This window comes from Pimephales promelas, chromosome 1 (genome assembly GCF_988280905.1).
Source record: "Pimephales promelas chromosome 1, fPimPro1.hap1.1, whole genome shotgun sequence".
NCBI classification, from domain to species: domain Eukaryota; kingdom Metazoa; phylum Chordata; class Actinopteri; order Cypriniformes; family Leuciscidae; genus Pimephales; species Pimephales promelas.
Window position 1 is genome coordinate 41,517,012 of NC_142769.1, and position 25,855 is coordinate 41,542,866.

Genomic DNA, 25,855 nt, shown 5'->3' on the forward strand with positions numbered 1-25,855 from the left:
AAAGGAGTAGTTCACTTTAAAAAAAAAAAAAAAAAAAAAAAAAACTTTTGCTGATAATTTACTCACCCCCATGTCATCCAAGATGTCCATGTCTTTCTTTCTTCAGTCAAAAAGTAATTAAGGTTTTTGATGAAAACATTCAGGATTTTCTCCATATAATGGACTTCAATGGGTACCAAACGGTTCAGGTCCAAATGAGACTTTCAATGCAGCTTCAAAGGGTCTTATCCAGCGAAACCATCAGCCATTTAAACACACAATGCAATGCTCGCCTTGCTCTGTTCAGTGATGAGTGTTTGTGACTCTCCTGTTCAAACTCGTTCATCAAAATGAACAAATCTTTTTTCGAGTCATGACTCGAAGGGTCCTAGATAAGACCCTTATTCATTGTCTGGTGTTGTTTATAGCCCTTTGAAGCTGCACTGAAATTCTCAACCGTTTGGTTCCCAATGAAGTCCATTAAATGGAGAAAATTCTGGAATGTTTTCATCAAAAACCTTCATTCTTTTCGACTGAAGAAAGAAAGACGTGGACATCTTGGATGACATGGGGGTGAGTAAATTATCAGCAAAAGTTTGTTTTTGTTTTTTTAAAGTGAAACACTCCTTTAATTAAAATATTTGCTTTGCAGGTAAATTATTATTTACATATTACATGATTCCCAGGCTTGTAATTGTAAACCTAAAAAAACCAACATATTTAGAATGTTATTAATTAAAATAAATACATAGTGTTGGATAAAGTAGCCTGCCACGTGCAAACCGCTTATGATTGCTAAAATGAACGTTCCTGTCCAAAAAATAATGAGAACCATACACACTAACGTTGGGGTACCGTTCTGTGTTTGGTATTTTTCTGCTGAGTCACGTTGAATAGACGAAGAGGTCTTGACGTTGGGAGGATAGAAGTGGGCGTCTCTGATTGGCTCGCCGCTTCGACACGTGAGGCGGTAACTTTCATATGTCTCAACTGGGCATCTGGAAGAAGTTACTTGCGCTTTTGTTTACTCTAAGAAGTATTTCAGAGTACCATTGTAACTTCAAAATGTCTTTCGTAAAAGTTGAGGAGAAAAGTGACTTTTCTTATCACAATTTGCCTTACGGTGTTTTTTCCACGCCAGATAATGTAAGTACACAGTTTATTCAATCCTAAAAATGTCAGTATGTTCGGTCGAACCGAATTACTTGTTATGCAATGAGAGTGTGTTTAACATTATAAAACTAGCACTAAATGTTGTTACTTAGAATATTATTACTTGTACTGCAATTCTGTGTGTGGACATAGTTGGTTTCAAGGGTCAAGGAACACACTGAAAATCACGATTCCGAATCTAAAGTAAACCCTCACTGTCAACAAAGCGTTATTTGGCATGGTTTTCAGCATTTAAAATATTGCCTAAGCATATATAGCATTTAAAGTATGACAGTGCAAAATGATAATACCATTTGTGACCATGTAAACTCTTTTGTGACATGTGCTCTTTCATAGCAAAAGAAAACTAAAGACACTCTGAAGTTCATCCAGAAAATGTCTAGTCACAAGATCCTTTCTAACTTGTATAACATATTTGGTTATAACAGCCCAGGCGTAGAATCGGCGTAGCCATTGGAGACCAAATTTTGGACCTTGGTGTTGTCAAGCATCTTTTCAATGGACCAGCTCTTGGGCCTCACCAGCATGTTTTTGAACAGGTGAGCTTCATCAGTTTAGCTTTGTATTAAATATTATGTGTTATTCTGAATGCTTATACTTGTTTCTTTCCCTCATCAAAGCCCACACTCAATGCATTTATGGCTCTGGGTTATGACGCTTGGAGAGAAGCGAGAAAGTGCCTCCAGATGCTTCTGGCTGCAAATGAGTCCACGCTGCGTGATGACATCAGTTTAAGAAGCAGGTAAATGTCCCTCCCACTTGATGGAGTCCATTCATTAGTGTACTTTTTATTGCATATTGTTACTAAGTATGCACTATATCCTGCCTATAATAAAAAATGACAGCACACATAATGCATAAACATCAGACATTTTAAAGAGTAGTATGAATTTTATTCATTTGTATCATTATTTTTTTATTTTGTTATATTTATTTAAATCAGGAGATGACCTATAGAAGAGAAGCTGAAGAAAATTTCTTTATGGCATTCATTATGGTGTGTTTGTGATCCTGGTAATGTCAATATTTGAAATCCCTGTCCTTTTGGGGGCTGTTTTTCTATTCCCCATGAGGAAGAAACTTATAAATCATATAGAATGCAAGAACGATGCAGAACGTTTTCTGTGATGTGTAAGTTTAGGGTTAGAGTTATAGTGAAGGGATAGAATATACAGTTTGTACAGTATTAAAATCATTATTTCTCTGGAATGTCCCTGTAAAACATGGAAACCTAACGTGTTTGTGATTTTGTGATCTCCAGGGCGTTTGTTCATCAGAGTTCAGCAGTGATGCATATGCCAGCTGAGATAGGTGAGTGTGATGGCCTGTCTTATACTCAGACTTCATATTTCCCAATCATATTTCCATATTTAATCTATCACTCATGTTTTATATCAACTCTGCTCCTCAATTTAGATTTAAAGTCGACATGAAATGCCTTTTGCAACTATTTAACTTCAATTATCATTTGTATTTCAGAATAAAACAAAATAATCATCTAGAAAAAAAGTATTGGTGTGACTTAATTTTATCAATAAGTAATTGATGGATCATCATGGCATACCATAATTAAGCATGGTGGTGAAGAATTGAAACAAAAGGGATTTGGCAATTCAGCCAAAAACTAAAGTTGTTTTAAATGCAGAGCAAGTTATTGAAGATATTTTTTTTACTTTGGAAGAACATACATTCACGAATAATACATTATCAACACTTTCATGCTGACTCTGAAGTGTTAAAACAGTCTTACTACTTTATCAAATGGATCGTTTCAGATGCATAACTAGTGTAATTGGTGGTTATGTTCCATAATGACCACTAGATTGCACTGTTCACTAACTATAGCTTTCAGAGCCATTCTGAAAACTTAAAACCCTTACTTATGCCATTGAAGATTACAACCTCGTGTTATTTCTGTATTAGTTTGGTATTTTGTGTTTGGTGTTTTCTATGTGTGTTTAATAATCATCAATAATAATTAATTTTCCTCAAACGTAATGGATAGGGTTTGTTCTTATACTCTAACCTTAAGAGTTCACTTATGTAGTTACTTAAGCTTTAACTTTTAATTATAAAATATTTATTTTTTTATTACTGTTATTTATTTTAGTTTTTTGTCAACTTAATTCTTAATACTCCAGTAAGAAATGTAAGATTAAATACTGAATTCTTGATTGGTCTTTTTGTTCTTGCACTATTTACGCATATAATTGTTTTGAGAGCACATTTCATTAATAAATAAGGACAGATAGCTGCAGATACAAAGCCAACTTGAGTCAACCTAAGATCAAAGATTAAGTGTTTCTTCTAGAGATCAGAAGTTTCTGGATATGGGAAATTTGGAAAGGTGGTTTCATAATGGCTTGATAAAGGAGTTGCAGGGATTCAAACATTCAAAGTTACTTTTATTTTATATTTAATTCAGTGTAAATAAACTACTATTTTTTTTTTTTTTACATTTCGCCCTGTCATTACGGCCCTGAATTATTTTCTTTCCTTCATGAAACTTTCTTCCCCTTCACTCTGGTGTCACTTTTAGATATGTTGCATCAGAATTTGCATAATTTATACCACATGTATTAGTTCTCAATCGTCACATGACCAATTACAAATCTAAAATTGTGAATGAGATTTAAGACCGCGAGGTGGCAGTTATAAATGAATTACTAAAATAAATGGAAGTTTCAGACATAAGTATACAATTCATTTTCTCACACAAAGCGATGATGCATCTTTGAAAACAACGGGTTAGTTATTAATAATAACGAAATGAAAATTTTTCAGTGTAGTGCACTGAAAACAGACCGTAATTCTAACAGATACATATGGGGACAAATTATGATTTTTCATGTGTTTATTCCTCATTAATTCCTTTTTTAGTCATTTTCCATCATCTTTTATTCTCCCTTCTCTCCAACAGGTGACTACACAGACTTTTACTCATCGAAAGATCATGCCACCAACGTTGGAATAATGTTCCGTGGAAAAGAAAACGCCTTGATGCCTAACTGGTATGTGACAGGCCATTAATATTGCAGAAGCAATCGTAGCACCAGAAACACAATCGCATTATCACCAGCTCCTGCTGACTTCATATATTTCACTCATATTTTGAGTTGGCAACCATACGCATTTGAGTTTTAAAGACCCAGAAAAGTTCCTCTAAGTTATACCCATAAACTGTCTCTTTATTTTCTTCCAGCATACGCCTGTCAGACTAAATAATGCACCAGCTCGCTGTGAAAAACGGCTTTTTAGCAATATCTCTTCCCCCCAAAACAGAACTGTATTTCTTGTCACATTTTCACTTACAAAGCTCAGAGTGTGGGTTATTCGCCCTGGAGACAGAACAAGGACTCGTGTGGAAATGGAAAGATTTTTAAATTCAATTTTAGTCACCTACCTGAAGTTGCCCTCGGCTCAGTCAATCTGTCACTGGGACTTTCCAAACGCGCTTCACTTCTTTAGGAAAAAATGAGAATTAGTCAGGAGGAAAATTTACAAACGCAGCCCTGAGCTGGGGTTTTGTTTTCTGGGTGATTTTTGGAGTAGGATGAAATGTACAAGGTCACCCAGATATTTACTCACCCTCAAGTCACTCCAAATCCATTTGCTGGTAATTGTTTTCTGTGGAACAGAACGATTAAAAAATAAATAAATAAATATATATATATATATATATATATATATATATATATTATTTTTCTCTTTCCCATACAACAAACCATGACTCAAAGGTGTCATTTTTCAGAAAAGGAGACAGATATTATCCATTTTTGTTGGTTTTGTGCTTTTGTAGTTTCCTGTGGGTCTAATACAGGGAAATGGTTGTTGACACTTGACATTAAATTGCAACTGAAACCATGCAATATAAGAATTTTGGGTGATCATCATACATAAAAAAACTTTATTAAATTCAAGTATTATCCTAATTGGAAAGGTATATACATTATTTAAAAAAAAACTAAAAACTGGAATGATTTGAAGTCATCTGCATTAAAAGTATATCTGACCATTTTTATTTGTAAGAAATAAAATGACATGACATTGAATATGTAGAGAATGTTTTTTTTTTTTAAATGCTTACGATTTTATTTTTATAAGATTTTTATCTGGAAGCCTAAGTAAATAATGTTTCGGTAACTGATGTGCCTTTACTCTGCAGGTTAAAGAGGACTTTTATATAAAAATGTTTATTTATATGAAATGTATGTGTAATAAAAATAAAACGCAACTGGTTCTGATTAGCTCAAATGTGAAGAATGAGATTTAAGAGCAGAGAGGATGATTTTCAGTTAACAGCTGATATTTATAAAACATATTATTAATATTTATTAAACTATAAATGCGTCAAATAATAAAAAGTTTAAGACTACACAACACCGGGCAGTTTTCCTAGATAACTCTTAGCTCTTTTCCATTAAACAGATTATTATACTTTACTTTCACGACATATCGATGAGACAGGTGTTGCTGGTCACATGTTGAGATTAGATAGTTACATGATTAAGATAAAGGATGGTTATATAGTTCATCCAAAACAAAGATTTTTTGAAAAATTAAAAATGTTTTTGTTTTTTTTCATACACTGAAAGTCAAAATTCTTCATAATATTTTCTTTTGTGTTCTGGAGAGCGAAGAATGCCATTTTTTAAAGTTACAGTTTTTTTTATTGGAACAAAAGAAAGATTATGATATGTCGAGTTAAAGGAAATGACATGTTATCTTGTCCTGTAGGCTGAGACTGCCAGTGGGGTATCATGGGAGAGCGTCCTCCGTGGTGGTCTCTGGAACACCCATCAGAAGACCTCAAGGACAGATGAGACCAGATGCAAGTAAGCAAAAGACATTGGACAAACTGTGGGCTTATTCAACTGTAAAGTAGCTTAAAATTGAATGCATGGTTTCAGTTTGATTGCACATTAAAATGGCATTAAAAATGTTCCTAATTTTCCCAGCTAACTGGCTTTATGCACAGCTGCACTACTTCCTGAACTTAAGCCAGCTCCTTGTTTCCTGTCTGCCATTATTGGCCAAACTTGATTAATTCAAGCGTGTCTGATTATTGTTGCCGTGACTACTGAGGTCAAGCACACCTGAATTAATCAATTTGTCCAATAATGGCAGACAGGAAACAAGGAGCTGGCTTATGTTCAGGAAGTAGTGCAGCTGTGCATAAAGCCAACTGGGAGCATTCTCAGAACTTTGGCTTCAGAACGTTCTGGCAAGATTCTCTCAAAGTTTAATACAATGATGTTGGTCATTAAAGGGATAGTTCAGTCTTACGGGATTGGAACAACATGAGAGTAAATACTGAAAGAATTTTCGTTTTGGGGTGAACTATCCCTTTAATAATGCTCTCAAAACATTAGCACAAAAATTTTTGTTTTATTTTTGCAGTTAAGTGCAAATTGAAATATTCTCTGTTTGAATAATGTGATGTGTATTAACATAGAGCACAGTCAGCATTAACAAAACACAATTTGTGCATTCTTTTTTTATTTGCTTCATAAACATCAAAGCAGTGATAAATGGCATTATGTTTTATGAAGAACTTCCATGTGGATGATTGGGCTGTTTTTTATATTTTCACTTACGTTAAATGATTGCTTTCATTGGTCAGCAAACCCGTGCCGTTCATTATTACAGCCTCACTTGAGAACTGATCTGACATGTTTAAGTGAGAACTATAAATTTGAGGTAAATTCAGTCTATAATGAACTCTGCTGATTTATCCATTAAAACCGCTGTAAATCTGTTTGTTTCATAACTATATTTCTCTGTCTTTCTCATTCAGCTCAGCCGCCCATCTTTGGAGCTAGCAAACAGCTGGATATAGAGTTAGAGATGGTGAGTATATGTTTTATGCGCTATACATCATTATTTTATTAGTTGAGCATGTTCTATAAGTTTTAGTTGAAAATAAGTTCTTTCTGATTCAGTCCTGTGCAGAAAATACTTATATAGATCTCATTCTTTTCCCATTGTTCATATAAACAAAGCACATAATCTTAGGAGATATGTCTTAACAATGAATGTACTTTCAGTGGAAATGTTCCCTAAATGCCACTCAAGTTATTGATTTCTCCTTCCAGGTCTCAATGTTTTGCAGCTGATGTTCGATATGCACTATATTGTACTGAACACTATATTGAACTGACTTTTCTATGCAACAATGAAACATTTGAAAATTGTACTATACACATTGCTTTTCCTGTCACTTTTATAGTCTGCCGTGGCTTTGCGACATTTTTGTGCATGTGGTGCAATATCTTAGTTTTAAGAAAGATGAATGAAGGATGTTTTTGTTGTTCAGGCGTTCTTTGTGGGAAAAGGGAACAATTTGGGAGAACCCATCCCAGTGGAGAAGGCTCACGAGCACATCTTCGGCATGGTGCTTATGAACGACTGGAGTGGTGAGAACCAGCAAAATGTTGTCTTCTGCTATACATATTCTCCCACATGTTATTTGATTTTATATAAGCTTAAAGTGCTCCATTTATGGAATACAGCTGTTTGTGAATGTAAAAGGTCTGCATACAGTAGATCAAAATGCACAATTAATGGAGTTAGATTCTCCCCAAAAAAAATTACCGATTCTGAACTACCTGAAAGGAGTCGAGTAATTGATCACAGAATTTTCTTTTTTGGGTGAACAAACTCTTTAATGCAAGCCTATGGTTTTCATTGGATGCCGTCGAATAAGGTCTACTTTGACCCGCCCTCAAACACTAGTTGTAGCTGAGGCTTGGAAGAGTTCGGTTCGTGTTGTCAACATGTCAAGAAGGCACTGTTTTCTGTTCTGCAAGAGGAAATGCACTTTGCATGCACTTCCAAAGGATAATGAATCACACTCGAATTGATATGGTAAAACAGATGCCTTCGTTACTCATTTTATTGTTGTGCATAATCTGAAATTCAGATATGGTAATGGCCGTTTCATTTCCGATAAGCGCTGTAAGCGGTTTGACCGTTCACAACAGATAGGGCTGCCTGACTATCAGAGTAGAGTAGGCATTATAATTAGACGACACGTATTATTCATATCAAATATACACATTGTGTAAGTAACTTTCAAGTTTACTCTATGCTTCTCCCAGTTCACCGGCCACTTACTTTCATGTATTTCAGGAGAAGTGGATAAATTGACGTTTGTTGAATCCAACTGATCCGATTCTCTAAAATGCGGCATAAACTAACGCCCATCACGTATAGCTCCACTAAAGGCTGATTTATGGTGCGTTCACATGCTATGGCAATTATGGTAAATACCAAAAACCAACGTGGAAAATGCACATGAAAACCCTCTTGTGGTATTTTCCCCTGGGCAACTCATAGAATATTGCCGAGATGAGATAACCTTTGACCTTTTCTAAATGGCGGAGAGCAACACAACACTCTAAACTTTTGTGTGAAACTTACGTGTGAAAAGGTCAAGTAAGGCTTACATTTAAATGTGTTGTTGTTTTGATTTTATCCTCAATAAATAAAGGATTTAATAGAGATGGGCACAAAAATTACCACATATTCTCCCATTTGTCGTACTCCACTGTCATAAATCCATATTGGTACTTCTTGACTATCTGACAACCCCTATCTCTTCCCAAACCTATAATGGTTCCTTCTTAATCTTGAGAACACTAAACACATTGCATTTTTATGAGCCGTTGAGCAGATTTAGAAAACGAGAAACACTTTTAGGCCGAGAAGGCACTGGGTGATGCTTGGTGAAGCATGCATGCATCCATTTACACAGCAGCTGCTTAGCTGTTAAGTTTCCATTCACAGGATACTGTGGTTTGTAGCAGAGTGAGTAAAACACAAGTGTTTTGACCTTGTAATGGGGAATTTGTACCAACATGCAGAGTCCAAGAAACAGGCAAACAGGCAGAAGCTCAAATCCGAAATACAAAAACCCAAAGAACAGGAATCCAAAGTACCAGTGCTCAGAAATGCAATCAGACCAACGAGACTTCACAAAGTGAGTCAACACACAGGGTTTATATAGGCAAGCATTAACAAGGTAATGACACTCAGCTGAACATATTCACATAATGAGTTCAGTCAATGGTTTATGGGAAATAAAGTTCATGATGGGAAAGTAAAGGAGTCAGGAGGAGTGCACTCTGGTGGATATCACAGGGTTCCCACAGGTCCTTGAAATCCTTGAAAGTTTGTGAATCAGGAAAAAGAAATTCAAGGCCCTGGAAAGTTTTATAAAATAAACGCACATATATACAGGTCCTTGAAAGTGCTTGAATTTATTTTGTGATAGAAGTTTTCTGTAAAAAAAAAAAATCCATATTATATTATTCCGGTCCACTAATGTGTTATTTCACCAACACCAACGTTCACGCATGGACGAAACTACTATGATGGTACCTGAACGTTTATTGTTTGACACAACAAATGTGTCCCCACATTAAGTCGTTGAATTTGAGGGTATTGGACCTGGAAAGTCCTTGAAAGGTCCTTGAATGTGAAGTTACCAAGGTGTGGGAACCCTGATATCATGTATCATGTAGACTTTAGAGGAGAGAAATACATGTAATACAGATGTAATATTATACAAAATGTATTTTTTAATACCAAAATGCATCAATGAGTTGTGCATTTTAGTTGCAGTTTAAAAATGTTTGTGCATTTTCAATGCCAGTCTCAGGAATGCTGAATACTTTTAATATGGCTTTATTCCAGATTTTACTTTACATTCATTGTTTTTTTCCTTGCATTTTGTTTATTTTTTAGAAAACCTCTCTTTCATCTCCAAAGTTACTTCTTCACCAGCAGCGAGCTGGTCTCATTCCTTAGAAATGCTACCTGTCTTCTTGTGAGATTCTGTCAGAATTATGCAGAGGGTAGATATCTGTGTTTGAAATGAGTACAGCTCAGAATATTTTGTCCTGTTTGGAACTGATACTAAAAGCTGTCTGTGTACATGCAGATGGTGCGTATTAGTGTCTCTTTGGCATTTGTTCTGCATAAGGCCATGACAAATACTCTGATGCATCAATCTGGATGGGATTTCTGGGCTATATCAATTTCAGATATATGAATGAATTTGAAACGCAATGATAAAGAACTGACACGGTAAAGAATATCAGTGTCATGAGGCAGCAGACTTTATGAAAGCTTGCGGGTTATAAATTCAATAATATTGCTCAATGCGATCAAATTTATTTGTCTGGACAAAAGCTTTGTAAGACTTTGCCAAGAAATTTTGGGTTGTATAATTAAATTATATTGCACTATAATGCATTGTGGTGAAATTATGCTGCAGGAAATTATTCCTTAAACAAATCAAATGTACTTTTGGAGAGTTTATCACTAAGATAAGGCTATTATGCTCTGCTGCAAAAACTTGGTGATCTACGTGGGCTGCATTTTAAGCGATCATATATGCACACATATTTTGTTTGTGAAAATGTTCTCTTCACATTTTATTTGAAGAAAAGACTTGAATGTAGTTGATGAAAAGGAAATGCCTCAAGTAATACCTGTATTTAGGCAAGAAGCAGAAGAGATACATTTTAAAGAGAAAGCAGTGAGAAGCCTGTGTGCATGATCATTTCACTGTACAAATGGCATACAAGTTTCAAATGCATAAATGCATCCAGTTGTTCAGGACACATACATTTAAGATGTTTTCTTGCAAAAAATAAGGGATCAAATTATATTTTTGCAGTTTTTGAAGAAAATTGGAGTGTTGTTTTTCCCTGCAAACCACAATGCCAATGCATGATTTGTATAGATTTCTTGCTGTAGTGTCTTTTTCTTTCTGTTGTTGCAGCTCGTGATATCCAGGCTTGGGAATACGTTCCATTAGGTCCATTCCTGGGCAAGAATTTTGGGACCACCATCTCTCCCTGGGTTGTTCCCATGGAAGCACTGATGCCTTTTGTTGAACCAAATCCTGTCCAGGTAAATGAGGTTAATTGTATCAATATTCTGATAATGAATTGACACTAAATTCAGACAGTTATTTGTTAAAATTTGACGTGCATGCACAATACATTGGCTTGTTCCTTTGAGGTTTTGGCCTAGATTTGAGTACAGCTGTATAAGAGCCATACCATCCTCATCATTTTCATATAAATCCTGAAAAGAAACTATCACATTTTCCACAAAATATATTAAGCAGCACAACTGTTTTCAACTTTGATAACAAAAATAATTGTTTCTTGAGCAGCAAAATCATATTGTAATGATTTCTTGATCATCTACATCCACATAGGCTTTGGACAAAGTACACGATTAGCACCTCTGGAAGGGCCATTGCAAAACCATTATCTTTAAAAATGAGAGTCATAGTTTGAATTTATTTAACTTTACAGTTCTGAGGAACAGACACATTATCATCAGACTTCAAAGTACAGACTTTGCATATAAGCAGGAAATGAGATGTGCTGAAAGCCATTCTTTGAGTTAACTACTTTCATCTTCCTGTAAAAAACCAAACCACTATATGCGAATGAGGCAAAAACACATCTTTATTCTCTTTTACCCATTCCTTTGTTAGATCAGTGATTCTCAATCGGTGGGTCGCCACCCAAAAATGGCTGGCAGGTCTGTTCTGATGCTTGTTTTCTAATGCCGTTCTTTTTAGAAGTTCAACATCGACTTTTAAACAGCAAATATTTTTTACAAAGACATTCTCCTTTTCCTGCATAATGCTGTAGTTTCAGCATCTACATGCAGGGCTGTCTGGACCAAGCAAACCAGACAAAACCTTGACCTCTTGTTGGCCAAGATGTGCACAAAATGTTTGTTGGGATTTTTCTAATGTTTTTTTTTTTATATCTATGTATATCATTTTAGGACCCTGTGCCTCTTCCATACTTGTGTCACGATGACCCCTACATGTTCAATATCAACCTCTTTGTCACTTTGAAAGGTGTGTGTCAACATCTGTAACATTTCTGTCATTGTGCTTCTTTTGCTTATGACACATTTTACCTTTAAGTGCTCAGTCTTGTTTTCTTCCTCATGTATTTCTCATCTGGCCAGGTGAGGGGATGCAAGAGGCCGCCACCATTTGCAAGTCTAATTTTAAGGTAAGAGATATTTTGCATTAGTTTTGTGTTTATACATTGCTGTTTCAAGAGTAACAAACTCATACTGACAAGTAGGGATGCACCAATACCACTTTTTCCTGAAATAGGCAGATACTTTTAATTTAGTACTTACCAATATCGGTACCTGTATATTTATTGCATTTGTAACTTTTAATTATATTAGGTAGAGAAAGCAAAATAATATGAATCATTTCCAATGGTTTAATTGGTTTAGCAAATAACAAATTTGTTATTTCATGCTTAAAGGGCTGTTCGGTAACTCTAGCCACTTATTCACTGATTTTCACTTTTCTTGTCGCATGTTTTCTCAACAAGCTCCCCCTACAGCTGTGGTGCGAATATTTCACAACACAGTCGTAAATTCACTTGCGGCGCCCAACTCCCCTTTCTACTGTAGATGCGCTCATGCGCTTTTGTTATTGTCGGATCCGGTGTGTTGAACAAATGAGTCCCAGAGACTCCAACTTTATTGTGTAGTTCTATGTCTACCGAGGTGGGTAACACATCATACACAGTATCATTTAACATTGACATGTACATTTTTGTAGTCTGTTATCAACCATAATCCGTAACGGGGTGGGCGGATGAATCTAGCAAACATTACCGCCTTATCTTAGTTATAGATTAATCAACCCCCAAAAAGAAGTGTGATAAAGTTTATCTTATAATTGTACAGACAAAGCTCATGTTGCAGTCTTTTCTAATGTAGACAGGATGCATTATTGGTTACAATCAATGTTTTATATGTTAGTAAAGAACAATTATAGATCATAACGGAGTTGACCAAATAATAAACAATTTTATTGACACAGAAACGCTGTACTTTAGCTCTCGCCATTCCGTAAACACACAACCAATTTTTATTCTCGCGTTGTCCCTCGCTCAACAGCTTTCTTCCTCTCCCTCACCTCCTCCGCCGAGTACCGTCTCCTTTTTCTTTTCACTGGAGCTTATGAAGCATTATCCATCGTTGCGTGTTGGTTCTTTTAGCTAGTATTGAGCTTGAGGGGGGCGTGTGTGTTTCGAATAGCCGTAAAACAGTTTGTGTTTCTCGCTCTTTCTTGCTCGTTCTCGCTTCTCACAAGACTTCCTATTTCCAATTTACCGGAACAGTAGTCTTCATGTTGCAAGGCTGATTTTCCGCCTGGGAACGCTGGGGGGATTCTCACCAGAACTGGTCATTTAAACATCCAAATGATTTCTAAATGGATTTATTTAGTTGAAAAAGTTGCCAAGTGCTGCTTTAATTATCCCTTTTTAAAATGTATTATACATGTTCTGTTACTTTCACTGCTTATTCTATTGCTCTATTATATTTTATCTTTCATTTAATAGCACAGCACGTTTTAAGAGCTGCTTCAGCAGGGTTCAATTCTAAGGATTTTTTTTCTTTTGGCTAGGAAACCCGCCTTGATGGGCGTGTTTACATGATTTTGTGGAAATTTGTCAGTTCAAACGCAAGTAGATGTGAAAGAGAATTCAATTCAGCATTCAAGTACTTTCTGAGACACGGCTTTCTGGGTGCGTGCTTCGGATGTGTGCGTGCACTAAACTTCTTGACCTGTAATAATATAGGAAATCACTCGTTATACATAAATCAAGTAACAGTTCACGTTTTTACTCACATATACGATATAGTTTTAATCCAAATGATGTGTGCTAAGTGAGTGATCAACAATCAAGAGCATGCAACAGAAGTGCACGCACTCTCTATTTCTCCATCAGTTAATGTTAGTAATATGTGATCAAACAAAAAAAACGTTCCAGCGATGTCTGTGGAAAAGGGTTGCGCTCAACAAACTTATGGGTCTATGTCGCTGCTTGCTTAATCCACTCCACGTGTTTCGCTTATCAGCTCGTGCACAGCAGCTATATAGGCATAAATATTTAATTTGTACGTGTTTTTTTGTCACAAGCACCGTACATAACACGCTGTGTTATATCAGTTGTTGGTATTGGATCATTTTAATGAGTACGACATGAGTACACAAGTGCTGTATCGGACCATACTGCATCCTTACTGACAAATGACATGTTACTCTTACTGTATCTATATGATTTACATGAATTTCCCTGGAAAATCTCCTGCACAAGTCAAAGGAAAAAAATGCGTAGAGGAATTGCATAAGGCAATGACAATAATACTACACAAATATTCAGACTGGTTGGCCAACATATTTTAAGCATGTTGTCATGCTGGGACAAGAAACGGCAAAGTGCTGAAAACGTGGGTCAGAAATACTGCAAAATACTTTTATTTGACCACCCTTTGAACCCATTAGAGATTATTTTTATCCCAACTGGAATTGTTTTGGGAGTTTTCTTGTTTTTTTATAAATACATCTGTATATGTGTAGTTTTGCATCTGTCTGCCTCGCTATAAATTGCCCTGTGCAAGATTTGCAACTTTGCACCATTGCCTGATTTGCATAACTCCATTAGTGAATCAGGCTTTAAAACAACACAGGCTGTGCAGTGCAAATAAACAAAGCAATTCATTCTTAGTGAACCCCGCCTCTGTCTCTCAGTGCCTGCTCTGTGTTGAGCTCCTTGTGTTATCAGTTCTGGGAAAAACCCATTCCGTTGCAGACAGAAGAGATTACGCCATTCTTTCACATTCAGAGAAAGACATTTTCTCTATTTTGTAATAGACGCCAGCTGATTGTGTGTTGTGTGTCTTCACAGTACATGTACTGGTCCATGAAACAGCAGCTGGCACACCACACAGTCAACGGCTGCAACGTCAGAGCGGGCGACCTGCTGGCATCTGGCACCATCAGTGGACCGGTACGCGTGTGTGTGCAAGCATGTCATTGATATAGAGTATATTAGAGAAACACTCGAAAAAGAAAAGCCTGCTGTCTCATGATGGGTCTAAAGAGACACATTTGTAATGTTATGACCTTAAAAATGTTTATTATTATTATTATTATTATTATTAATTAATTCAAGTAGACACACTTTAAACCATATTTATATATTTATTTTATTTCAGTCTGTTAAATTACTCAATTTTATGCAATAATTCACTTTAATTATTAAATGTAACTATAATTATTAATAATCATTTTAAATATACAAAGTAACTAGGCTGGAAACCACACTTATATATTTTTATTTCAATCTGTTAAATTAGTCGATTGTATAACAATTACCTTAAATTATTAAATGTAGCTATAATTATTAATAATAATTTTTTTAAATATAGGCCTACAACCATTTATTAATTTCAATAACTGCACTAGAAGACACATTTATATTTAGTTTTATTTAAATCTGTTACATTAGGAAATTGCATAATAATTATCTTTAATTATTATTTTTAACTACAATTATTAATAGTAATTTAAAAAATATAATTTAAGTAACTACACTGAAGACAACAGTTATATTTTCTTTATTTTAATCTGTTATATTCAGTAAATAATATAATAATTAACTATAATTATTAAATGTAGTTATATTTATTAATAATAAATAATAATTTAAGTAACTACACTGGAGACAACAGTTATATTTTCTTTATTTTAATCTGTTTTATTCAGTAAATAATATAATTAACTATAATTATTAAATGTAGTTATATTTATTAATAATAAATCTCTTCAATCTGTTAAATTCAGTAAATAATATTATAATTAACTAATTATACATTTTTATATTATTAATAATTATAATACAAGTAATTTAAGTAACTGAACTGTAAGACACATTTCTATTTTTTATATTATTTCAAAATAATATAACAACTTGTATAACTTTAGTTATTCATTTTAACTATAATTGTTTATAATAATAATATGTCAAGCTTGTTTGTTTTCTGAAAAAAATAAATAAATAAATAAGTAGGATATTTCTGCACAAAGCTGTTTTATACAGTACTGACACTGTGTTTGTTCGCACAAAGGATCCAGAGAGTTTTGGCTCTATGCTGGAGCTCTCATGGAGGGGATCCAAGACTATTGACCTCGGCAATGGAGAGACAAGGACCTTTTTGAAGGATGGAGACGAGGTCACGCTCTCAGGTGGGCTTTTAGAGTTGGTGTGTGTGTGCATGTTTGAGGGTTTCTGTCACATCGTTTTTTACCTGTTGTTGAGTTGGAGAGCTATAAGTTGACAGAAATGTTATCCCTATTGGTATTTGCTAAAGGATATGATCGCTCTCTCTCTGTGCAGGTTATTGTGAGGGCAGTGGCTATAGAGTGGGATTCGGTCTGTGTGAGGGGAAGATCCTTCCTGCTCTGCAACAGTAAAGCACCTCTCTTGCTCTCCCTCCTTACTCTAAGCGAGACAAAACACATGGCATCTACAGTATTATTCATCCTCTAGTATTCATAAGTTGTTTAAAACTTATTTTAAGGTCTTTAGGACTTTTAAAAATTACGTAAAACTCTTTATTTCTGGGTGAAACAGGATTCATTAAGAAAAAAATGCAGAACGCAACTTGAGTTTGTCCATCGGAACTGGTTGGATTTTAAAAAGTGGGTGTTAAATATCACACTGAAGGAGCTGAAATGTATAAGTGATATTCAATCGTTTTCTTTAGATAATTTTTGAGAAAATGATGGAAAAGCAGTCTTCATGGGCTTTAAAGCAATTCAGTTAGTTACTGCAGAAATTACTCACATTAAAGGGTTTGTTATTCTGTGTTATTGAAAAATAATTCAATAAAGTTGCTGATTCCTTTTAAAATGTCTTAAGTCATTCTTTTTTTTTTTTGTAACATAATGTCCATAAAACATATGCATGTTGCTTGCCACTGTCGCCTTGCTTTTGGCTTGCTTTGAGCTTGCTCAGTTGGGGTTATTTAGTGTTTAGCAATGTTGTTGATCTGTGTTGTGCTACTTTCATGTTATCACTGTGAAGCTGCTTTGATACAATCTGTATTGTGAAAAGCGCTATATAAATAAATGTGACTTGACTTGACTTGACTAATGGCTATAAAATCAATAGACGACACAAATACTGGGTAAAATACAAAAAAAAAACCTAATAATTAAATTTTTTACTCTCTTTTTATTGATTGATTGCATATATTGTATATAATCTATTATAACAAAATGTTCTTGTTGTTGCGAACTCCATGATGCATTAAATGCAACCTTAAAGTCTAGGATTCAACCAGCATTGTCCTTGTTGGAGATCCAGGGCCTGGCTGTCAGAGACTCACAAACAGGTACAGTGAAAAATGCTCCCAAATGGAGAGATTGACTGACAGGTCACTGCTTGAGCCCTTTGTCTTTGCTTGTGGACAGAGCTAGCAGCTGCATGCTCTCAATCTGGCTGGAGGGCTCTTACCTTCCTGGCACGCTACATAGGAGCATCTAGCAGCTCCTAAAGTCTTTGAGAGAACGTGAACCTGGCAGAGGAGGTAGAAAGAGGGAGTTTCTGGCTTTGGCTCCACAGAAGGGACAGAACATGGGATGTTCTGGGATTGAAGGTGCAAAACACCAGTGAAGGGTGGCTCCCGGCTGACGAGGAGGTGCGTCAGGCAGCGATGCCTAGCAGGTAGGCATACCTGTGCTGACAATACCATTTACTCCCATGTTTTCTTTCCTCCTGGACATACCTGCACCATCTTACGTTATTTTCTCTATCATATTTTTAACATATGCACTATGTTGGTACCATTTCTTTTGGACTTTTGATTTTTGTTTATTTAGCATTTTGCAACAGAACTCTTTCTGGAAATGTACCTGCACCTTTTTTCTCACACACATACTATGGTACTATGGTGCTATTGGGCCCTATTTTAACGATCTGAAACGCAAGTAGCAAACGCAAAGAGAATCATCTACAGTGTATGCGCGTTGTTCAAACTCTGTATTATGGCCAAACATGCGCGCTTAAAATAGCATCTGAATGTTCGCACAACGCGCCACTGACTTTAGATCAGGTTTTTCTGGTCATTGGCGCAATTGTTTTCTGGAACTGCAAAATAGCACCAGGGATTGTTTGAAACACGAAACACACCTCCTTTTTGCACCAACCTACCCAGGGAGCGGAAGTTCATTTCCTAGTTTACCGACGTGCGTCTGTTGAGGAAAAAAGCCTGCTTTGCGCGGGTGCAACATAGGAATGATAAATGCTTCAGTGTATTAAGTCATTTGTGACGGGTGCAAGATAGGGCCCCATAGTGTTTTTATTTGTACATGTATCATGACAGTACCATGGTACATGTACAAACAAAAACATGTACTTGTACTGTACCATGGTACTACTTTATTGGCACATGTACCATAGGACAGCCATGTTTTTTGGATGCGCACCATGGCAATAAAGTTTTTTTTGTGTGTGTTTGTTTTTTGACAAGCTATTCACTAAATTATCTTTTGATATTTTAAGTATTTATGGTTTAGTATCTGATGCCATGGCATCACCACAGTAAGGCCAGGTGGTTGCGCCACTTTGGATTTAAACTCAAACTGAAAAATTAAACATACAGTGTGAAATATGCTTATTTTAAATAAATTGTTGTTACGACTTCCTCTGCAATGAATAATTTCTGTTGTGTTCTGTCATGTCCTGCTAACAGATGGTGCTGAGCGTTTGGAGCCGTGCTGCTGGAGATCACGAGGGCCCGTCTGTGAGTCACTGAGACATCAGAGGTCAGATGGTCTGTGATTCTGTGCTGGCATAGCCTAGGATATCCACTTCACTCTTACTGCGTGTCTCCCCCCCTCTGTGATCACACTTTTATCGATGCGTCTTGTCGGCCTCACAGATGCACTTTAGTGCTTTTTTGACCTTTCACTTACTGAAGGAGAGGCAGGTGGTAAATCTCTGAAAACAGTGTGTGTCCTGTATATTACCAATAAGACTGGTGTGAGATGGTGTTTTTTATTAACAGGTGAGTAAGGTGTTTTATTGAACAGATAAATTGCTCTATGTAGCTCTCTAACAGAATTTATTGTAAAGCATTATCTATTTTGATGGTTGTTGTTTGCGCTGTGCTGGAATTTATTTTTGAAGGAAGTGCCATGTGTATTAATGGGTATAGCTAGTAACGTCTTCAGCTAGTCAGTTTGAGATCATTTCCATCTAAACTTGTTATATCTCTTAAAGGAACACTCCGACTTTTTTGGACTTTAGTTCATTCACTGTATCCTCCAGAGTTAGATAAATCCATACAAATCTTTTTCATCTCTGTGCGTGCTGTAACTCTACCCACCGCTAGCCTAGCTTAGCACAAAGACTGGATGTAAACGGCTACAGCTACCATAATCCCAATAAGAGACAAAATAAAGCAAAACTGTTCCTATTTACGTGTTGTGATTTGTATAGTCACAGAGTGTACAAATAACAAGGTAATGTGAAACACAGACATCTTTTAATCATAAATATTAGGAACTATATTATGAGAAGGCGAAGCACTGCTATGGTGCGTCTCAGGTGCTACGGTTATCAAGTAGCAGTGCTGCCTTCTAAGAAAATATATACCCAATATTTATATCGTTAAAAGATGGCTGTGTCTCATATGACCTTGTAATTTATACACTCTGTGACTACTATACAATTCACAACATGTAAATAGTTATTTTGTCACTTATTAGAATTAATATGCTAGCTGTAGCCATTTACATCCAGTCTTTGTGTTAAGCTAGGCTAGCGGTAGGTGCGTCAAACAGAGTTCAGCATGCACAGAGATAAAAAACGGTATGAATGGACTCATCTAACTCTGGGGGATACAGTGAATAAGCTAATGTTCGGAGTGTTCTTTTAAGCCTATAGTGCATTTTTTATCAGTAAGATAACATTTCTCACTTTTTTTTTCCATATTTTTAAAGAATCATATTCATCAGCAAAGTCATGCAGAGACGAAGCACAACCAAAATAATGTCCTTCCACAAAAAAAAATGCAGTTATGTTTTTAACCACTAGACTAGAGGACCAAAAGTTATATAGTGCACCTTTAAACTAAAAAACAAAAAAACTTAAATTTAAGTTTATTTAAGTTGAAGTACTGAAAAGAAAATAAATATTTAAAAAAAAAACAAACATCAAAAGCACATACAAAATTACTCAAACTTAAATTAAATGAACACTGGAAATGGTCTGGAATGGTTTAATACTATTTTGTGGTATTATACACAGCCTTCGAAGAAAGTGTTACCAAAACTGGTAATACTTTCATAGCGGTGTTGATTAATTAAGTGTGTGTGCGTGCGTGTGCGCACGCATCAGAGTGTTATAAATTAAATCCACGAGAGGTGTACTTAATCAGTGCAGAAGTACATTATAAATGCAAATGTACAAAACATGAATCATTTTCATTTCACACTGCATTTCAAAACATAATAACATTCGATACCAAACACACTTGAAAGTGTAAAGATATACAAAGGGCTATAACAGGTGCTAACAGCATACAGTAGCTACACAGATACTTTTGAGACGTTTTCCATTAAAATTTTAAGAAATTGCCATTATTATTATTATTATTATTAGTAGTAGTAGTAGTAGTAGTAGTACTTTAATTATTATTATATTTCAAGTGATGTTCTGTTGAACATTCTATTCATGAGAGAATCAAGCAGGAAATCTGCATTAGAATTATTTATAACGAGTCATGTGACACTGAATACTGGAATAATGATCCAGCTTTGACATCACAGGAATAAATGACATATTAACAAATATTCACATAAATGGTTAATTAAAAAATATATATATATATTTTTTAATAATAGTGTGCATCGCCACAACAGCAGCACATGATTACTGTTAGCATAATTCAGTTAGCTCTGCTGAGAGCTTTTACTCAACTGCTCCTCATGAATCATGCCCCCATAGTTACTGTGCCTCTAAAGTTAATAGAAGTATTGATTTGTGTGTGTTCTGTGGCAAGTGGAGCAGTGCTGTTGTAGTGTGTGTGTGTGTGTGTGTGTGTGTGTGTGTGTGTGTGTGTGTGTGTGTGTGTGTGTGTGTGAAAGTTCAGTTAGTAGCGCACAGCTAATCTCCAAGCTTTCAAACAATTGCCTGAACACTGATGTAAACACATTTACACTGATTGGAAATCAAATAATTCAAGTATTTATAGCACTGTGCATGATTTGGTAAGATGATCATTCCTACTATGCATACTACTTATCATAAATTTAACTTCACTTTGTAAAGATGTGTTCTTTTATCACAATACCAGTTTAATATTATATATATATTTCTGTCCTTTCTTCAAGCAACATGTTTTCTAAGGAATTATGTTTTAATGGAAAATCATGAATGTCATTTTCATGAATATCAAGAAAATCCCTTTTTATGAATGTATTGGTTGGTTGGTTAAATAGTTAGTTTTAAATATTTTCATATATCTGGGTTTCATAGGATAAACAGAAAAAAAATTAAATATAGTAATAAAAACAAAAAGTTAAATCCACTCAATTTTAATATTGTTTTATGGTATTGTTGAACTATATTGTTGAATTCAAAATATTCCCCCATATTTACATTTATGTATACTAAATTATAAAAATTCCTCCAGAAAATTACATCAATTTGGGGGGAAACAGATATTTTATTATCATTATTATTATTATTATTTGTTTACTATTTAAAATCCATCAGTGCAAGTTAAAAAAACTGCATTTGATGTTGACAATTTTAGGCTATGAAAACCAGGTCTGATGCATTCGACACATTGCCTATGTTGAAGTACAGTGTACAAGACTGTGTAGAAGTGTTTCTTCTCATTTAATTACAAAATGCTCCATTTAGTATGGAAGTTGGACATTATTGTGAAAAAAAAAAGGTGACCAAACATTACTGGGCTATTGAATATTTCCATTAGGCGAATATACTCTTAACAAAACAAAACTTAATTGAACCCTTGAAAGTGCTGCTCGATTATTTCAAAAATGTACTTTGCATCATGAACCACCTGTTCTAGGGCAGTAATAATGTCTTGTTGTATTTTAAATCTTGACTCCAGTTTAAAACACCAGTTTGTTTTTGGACTGCACAAACTCTATCATGCATGTAGCACTTTGAGATTTGTTCTCAAATAAAAAAAATGCGTTAAAATTAACATTAATATTATTATGAATCCTAAAACCTAAAATGCAATGCAAACGTTAATAAGAGTTAAGTAACATGTTGGCCACACTGGCAGGAATTTTTTGTAGCATTTAAATGACTTGAACTGCAAATAAAAAGCTGAGGTATTCTTAGCTTGATCGATCGCCCAAATGGCTAAATACACGTTGAGGAAGGAAACGCGTGGTTCTTATGATAGACAACAAATGCTCTCACTGTCACGGTGAGATCATCGGGTCTTTTGTAGGCTGCGAGATAATGAGATATGCAAGGGAAAAAGATAAGTCAGTTTTTAATGAAAGAGATCATAACACAGCAGGCGGACAGAATTGATGTCACGCTCCTCAATGCTGCTGTATGTGTATTTACAGCATATACAACTGTTACTGTAATGCTTTATTTTGTTATAAACTCTACCTGAGAAAAGTCATAAAAATCAACAACCACTAGCACAAGCACTTCTGGTTGTCTAGATAAAACCTTCTTCACAGATACATGTCTCGAGGCACTCAGATGTCAGAACTTTGCTTCGTTGTGTCAGTGAGGCTTCCATCAGTGGAGTCATTTTTTATTGAATGGATTTTTTTTTCGATAACTCTGCTTCGTGTTTAGTTCACCCAAAAATGAAGATTCTGGCATCATTTAATCATGCTTAAGTTGTTCAAAACCTGTATGAAATGTAAGATATTTTGAAGAATGTCAGTGACCACCAAACAGTTGTGGGGCACTATTGACTTCTATTTTGTTTCCAAACTATGGAAATAAACAGTGCCCCACATCTGTTTGGTTTATTTAAAATATCTTATTTTGTGTTCATCAGAAGTAATCATACAGGTTTGGATTAACTTGAGGCTGATGATGACGACAGAATTTTCATTTTTGGGTGAACTTTCTCTTTAATGCAACACTGTATGCATATTTGACAGAAAAATGTTATGGGTTCAGTGAGTAAATGAATTGTTCATTCTGCTTATCGAGTTGAGTTTGGTTCAAGTAACATTCTCAGTTTTAGGAGTTGCGAGTTAATTCGTGAACCACTCGTCTGGCACTGATTCATCATGAGTGACTGAAATGTTACCCAGCTCAGTTCTTTCATTTAAAAGATTGGTGCACCGTTGGTAAACGTTGGAGCAAGCGCGGTATGAAGGAAGATAACATGTTAGAAAGGTAAAAGTTGGCATGTAATCGACTGACACCATATCATGCGAGTTATCTATTCATATTTATTCAATAGGCCCATATTCATTGAGACTATTGACTATATAGATCTGGCTATATGGGACTATTTTGAATTCCTCACTTTTCTTTGTATGACACATTGACATTACTGTACACAATGGCTCTTTCGGTATTCTGAATGTTGTAGGCTAAGCATTAATTTCATGTGTCATTGAAGGTTCTCGCGGGTGCACGTTAATGTCACATCCTTTGGATTGTCCTGGTAAAAACTTCATAAGTCCTTCACATAAAAATCAGTGTACAGGCTTTCCTTGGAAGTGGAGGAAGGTCTCGTTTAAGTTTTGTTACAAGCTGTTCACACATTGGCAATACAAAAAAAGCAATGAATAAGCCAAATGAATATTCTTGCATGTAGCGCCTTTAAAGATTTCAAGTAGGGATGGGCAACGATTAATCGCGATTAATCGTATCCAAAATAAAAGTCTGTGTTTACATAATATGTGTGTGTGTATAATTAATTTGTATAAATTAATACTCACACATGCATGTATATATTTAAGAAATATTTGCATGTATATACTTAATATATATTTACACATAATTAATATTATATATAAATATAAATATTTGATATATTAATAACACATTTTTCTTAAATATACACATACATGTGTGGGTATTTTTTATATACAAATTAATTATACACACCACACACACATATATTATGTAAACACAAACTTTTATTTTCGATGCGATTAATCGCGATTAATCGTTGCCCATCAAGTGAGAAGATTTGCAGTGTATTCACCAATGGTTGGTGATGATTTACCAAAAATATTAGAATCAATATAATCTTTATTGTGATTCAGAACAGACATGTAGCACAATTGCATTTTCTCATCAGACAGGACACATTGGCATTTTTGTGCCCATGAATGAAAGATACATTCATTTCTTCATTTTTATGACTTCAGCTGAGGCACTTGACATCATGCAGTGCAGACTATAGCTCTCTGCAAATGCGTACACTTAATCAAAGACAATAAAATCAGATCACATCAGGGAATCAGACTGTGATTGAAAGAGACAGATGCTCTTCTAAAAACAACGTCAAGATGAATGAAACAGTTTGTGGTGTTTTTCATCTCAAGTATTTTGCCCCAAGGCATTCAGTCAAGGTTTTGTCGTCTTGCAAAATATAATCACAATTAAGAACGGAAACAATGTAAATGTGAACGCTTCATCAATGAATTGCAAGTATGCAGTTCCGTTGTACAAACTGTACAGGCTACTCAAGGGGGCAATAGTTAACTGCAAATGTGAATTTCTAAATACTGTTTACTAACTTTGCTCCATGTAAGAGAAGATTGACAGTAGAAGAAAGTTCATGTATGCTATTGCACCCCTTGTGGCAATTGCTAAGAATGCAGCTTTGTTTGCATACAAAATTTAGCTTGCGTAGCTAGAAGTGTGTTCAGGTGTGTATATCATTATCTAATATAAAAATATAAATTTGATGCCATGTTTCTTATTATAAATTCAGGGTGCATTGGTTGTGAGAACAGAGCATCAGGTTAGTTAGCTGATTTTGGTTTGTTTGGTCTGGTTCTCTTGTGCGCTTTCGGTTTTGGAGTGGTTTCATTGGGTGTCATTTCAGGATTCATGCCTTCTTTGATAGAGTTAGTTGCTAAGAATTAAATTCAGTTTCCATAAAGATGTCTTCAGCTTAGTAAACTTTGTGATCCTCAACGCGGTAGATGACTAGCAGCTTAAATATCTCTAGTTATCTTGTACTGGTTGAAACATGGTGTTGGTGCAGACTCGGATCTGTTAATCGTCCAAGTGCTGCTCCTCCCAGGTTGACGTGGGAATGGCGCTGTAGGGGTCCATGATGACTTTGGCACAGCGGATGATCATTGCCACCAGCAGTAGACAGAGGAAGGCGATGCATGCCAGGGTCAGACCCTGGTCCACATCCACAAAAGCAGGGTCTGGTGTTGTCTCCTCCATCGCTTTAGTCTGTCCTCATCAGTCCAGGCCTCTGCTACCATCCTGATCACTTATCTGAGGGTGGGAAGGTTGAGAGACAAGTAAATCTCTGCCTGCCAGAAAATCTATCTTAATAATCTGGTTTAACCAATCTGCATAAAGAATTTTAGGTTCTGTACATTTTAAGTTAGCTTAAAGTCCATCAACAGCATCTGTGGCCTTGTCGAATTACCACAGATAATATTGTAGGAAAATCTGTATTTGAGCTGTAAAGGGGCCATTCGCTCAGGATGTGTTCGTTTTCACATTCGGTCTGAGATATTTATCAATTGTTTGAGAGAGTGGAGTGAGAAAGGAGAATGTGGAGTGAGAGAGGAGTAATTTGTGCATATGATTGTAGAACTGTAGAAATAAGAAACCAACAACTA

The 25,855-nt window shown here is 35.5% G+C and overlaps 2 protein-coding genes and 1 long non-coding RNA gene across 3 annotated transcripts; 2 read left to right on the forward strand and 1 right to left on the reverse strand.

The window, feature by feature from the left end:
• Positions 1–936: 936 nt before the first annotated feature.
• fah (fumarylacetoacetate hydrolase (fumarylacetoacetase)) lies at positions 937–16,919 on the forward strand. Its single transcript, XM_039671303.2, has 14 exons — positions 937–1,125; positions 1,581–1,691; positions 1,773–1,894; positions 2,414–2,463; positions 4,073–4,163; positions 5,890–5,987; positions 6,950–7,002; positions 7,469–7,568; positions 10,943–11,073; positions 11,971–12,046; positions 12,160–12,206; positions 14,913–15,014; positions 16,135–16,252; positions 16,404–16,919. The coding sequence occupies exons 1-14, from the start codon at positions 961–963 to the stop codon at positions 16,478–16,480; spliced, it is 1,341 nt and encodes a 446-aa protein (XP_039527237.2). The 5' UTR covers positions 937–960; the 3' UTR covers positions 16,481–16,919.
• A 361-nt stretch (positions 16,920–17,280) lies between these two features.
• LOC120470249 (uncharacterized) lies at positions 17,281–19,329 on the forward strand. The gene is made up of 3 exons (XR_005620554.2): positions 17,281–17,403; positions 17,483–17,735; positions 18,763–19,329. It is a non-coding gene; the product is annotated as an uncharacterized LOC120470249 (long non-coding RNA).
• A 4,946-nt stretch (positions 19,330–24,275) lies between these two features.
• Positions 24,276–25,448, reverse strand: ctxnd1 (cortexin domain containing 1). Its single transcript, XM_039671102.2, has one exon. The coding sequence runs from the start codon at positions 25,446–25,448 to the stop codon at positions 25,269–25,271; it is 180 nt and encodes a 59-aa protein (XP_039527036.1). The 3' UTR covers positions 24,276–25,268.
• Positions 25,449–25,855: the final 407 nt, after the last annotated feature.

Bases quoted from the DNA above. Each gene is read 5' to 3' on its own strand.
- ctxnd1 (XM_039671102.2), bottom strand. From the start codon at position 25,448: ATGGAGGAGACAACACCAGACCCTGCTTTTGTGGATGTGGACCAGGGT.
- fah (XM_039671303.2), top strand. From the start codon at position 961: ATGTCTCAACTGGGCATCTGGAAGAAGTTACTTGCGCTTTTGTTTACT. The intron at 4,164-5,889 runs GTATGTGACAGG...CTTGTCCTGTAG, and splicing joins AACGCCTTGATGCCTAACTG to GCTGAGACTGCCAGTGGGGT. The intron at 7,569-10,942 runs GTGAGAACCAGC...CTGTTGTTGCAG, and splicing joins GCTTATGAACGACTGGAGTG to CTCGTGATATCCAGGCTTGG.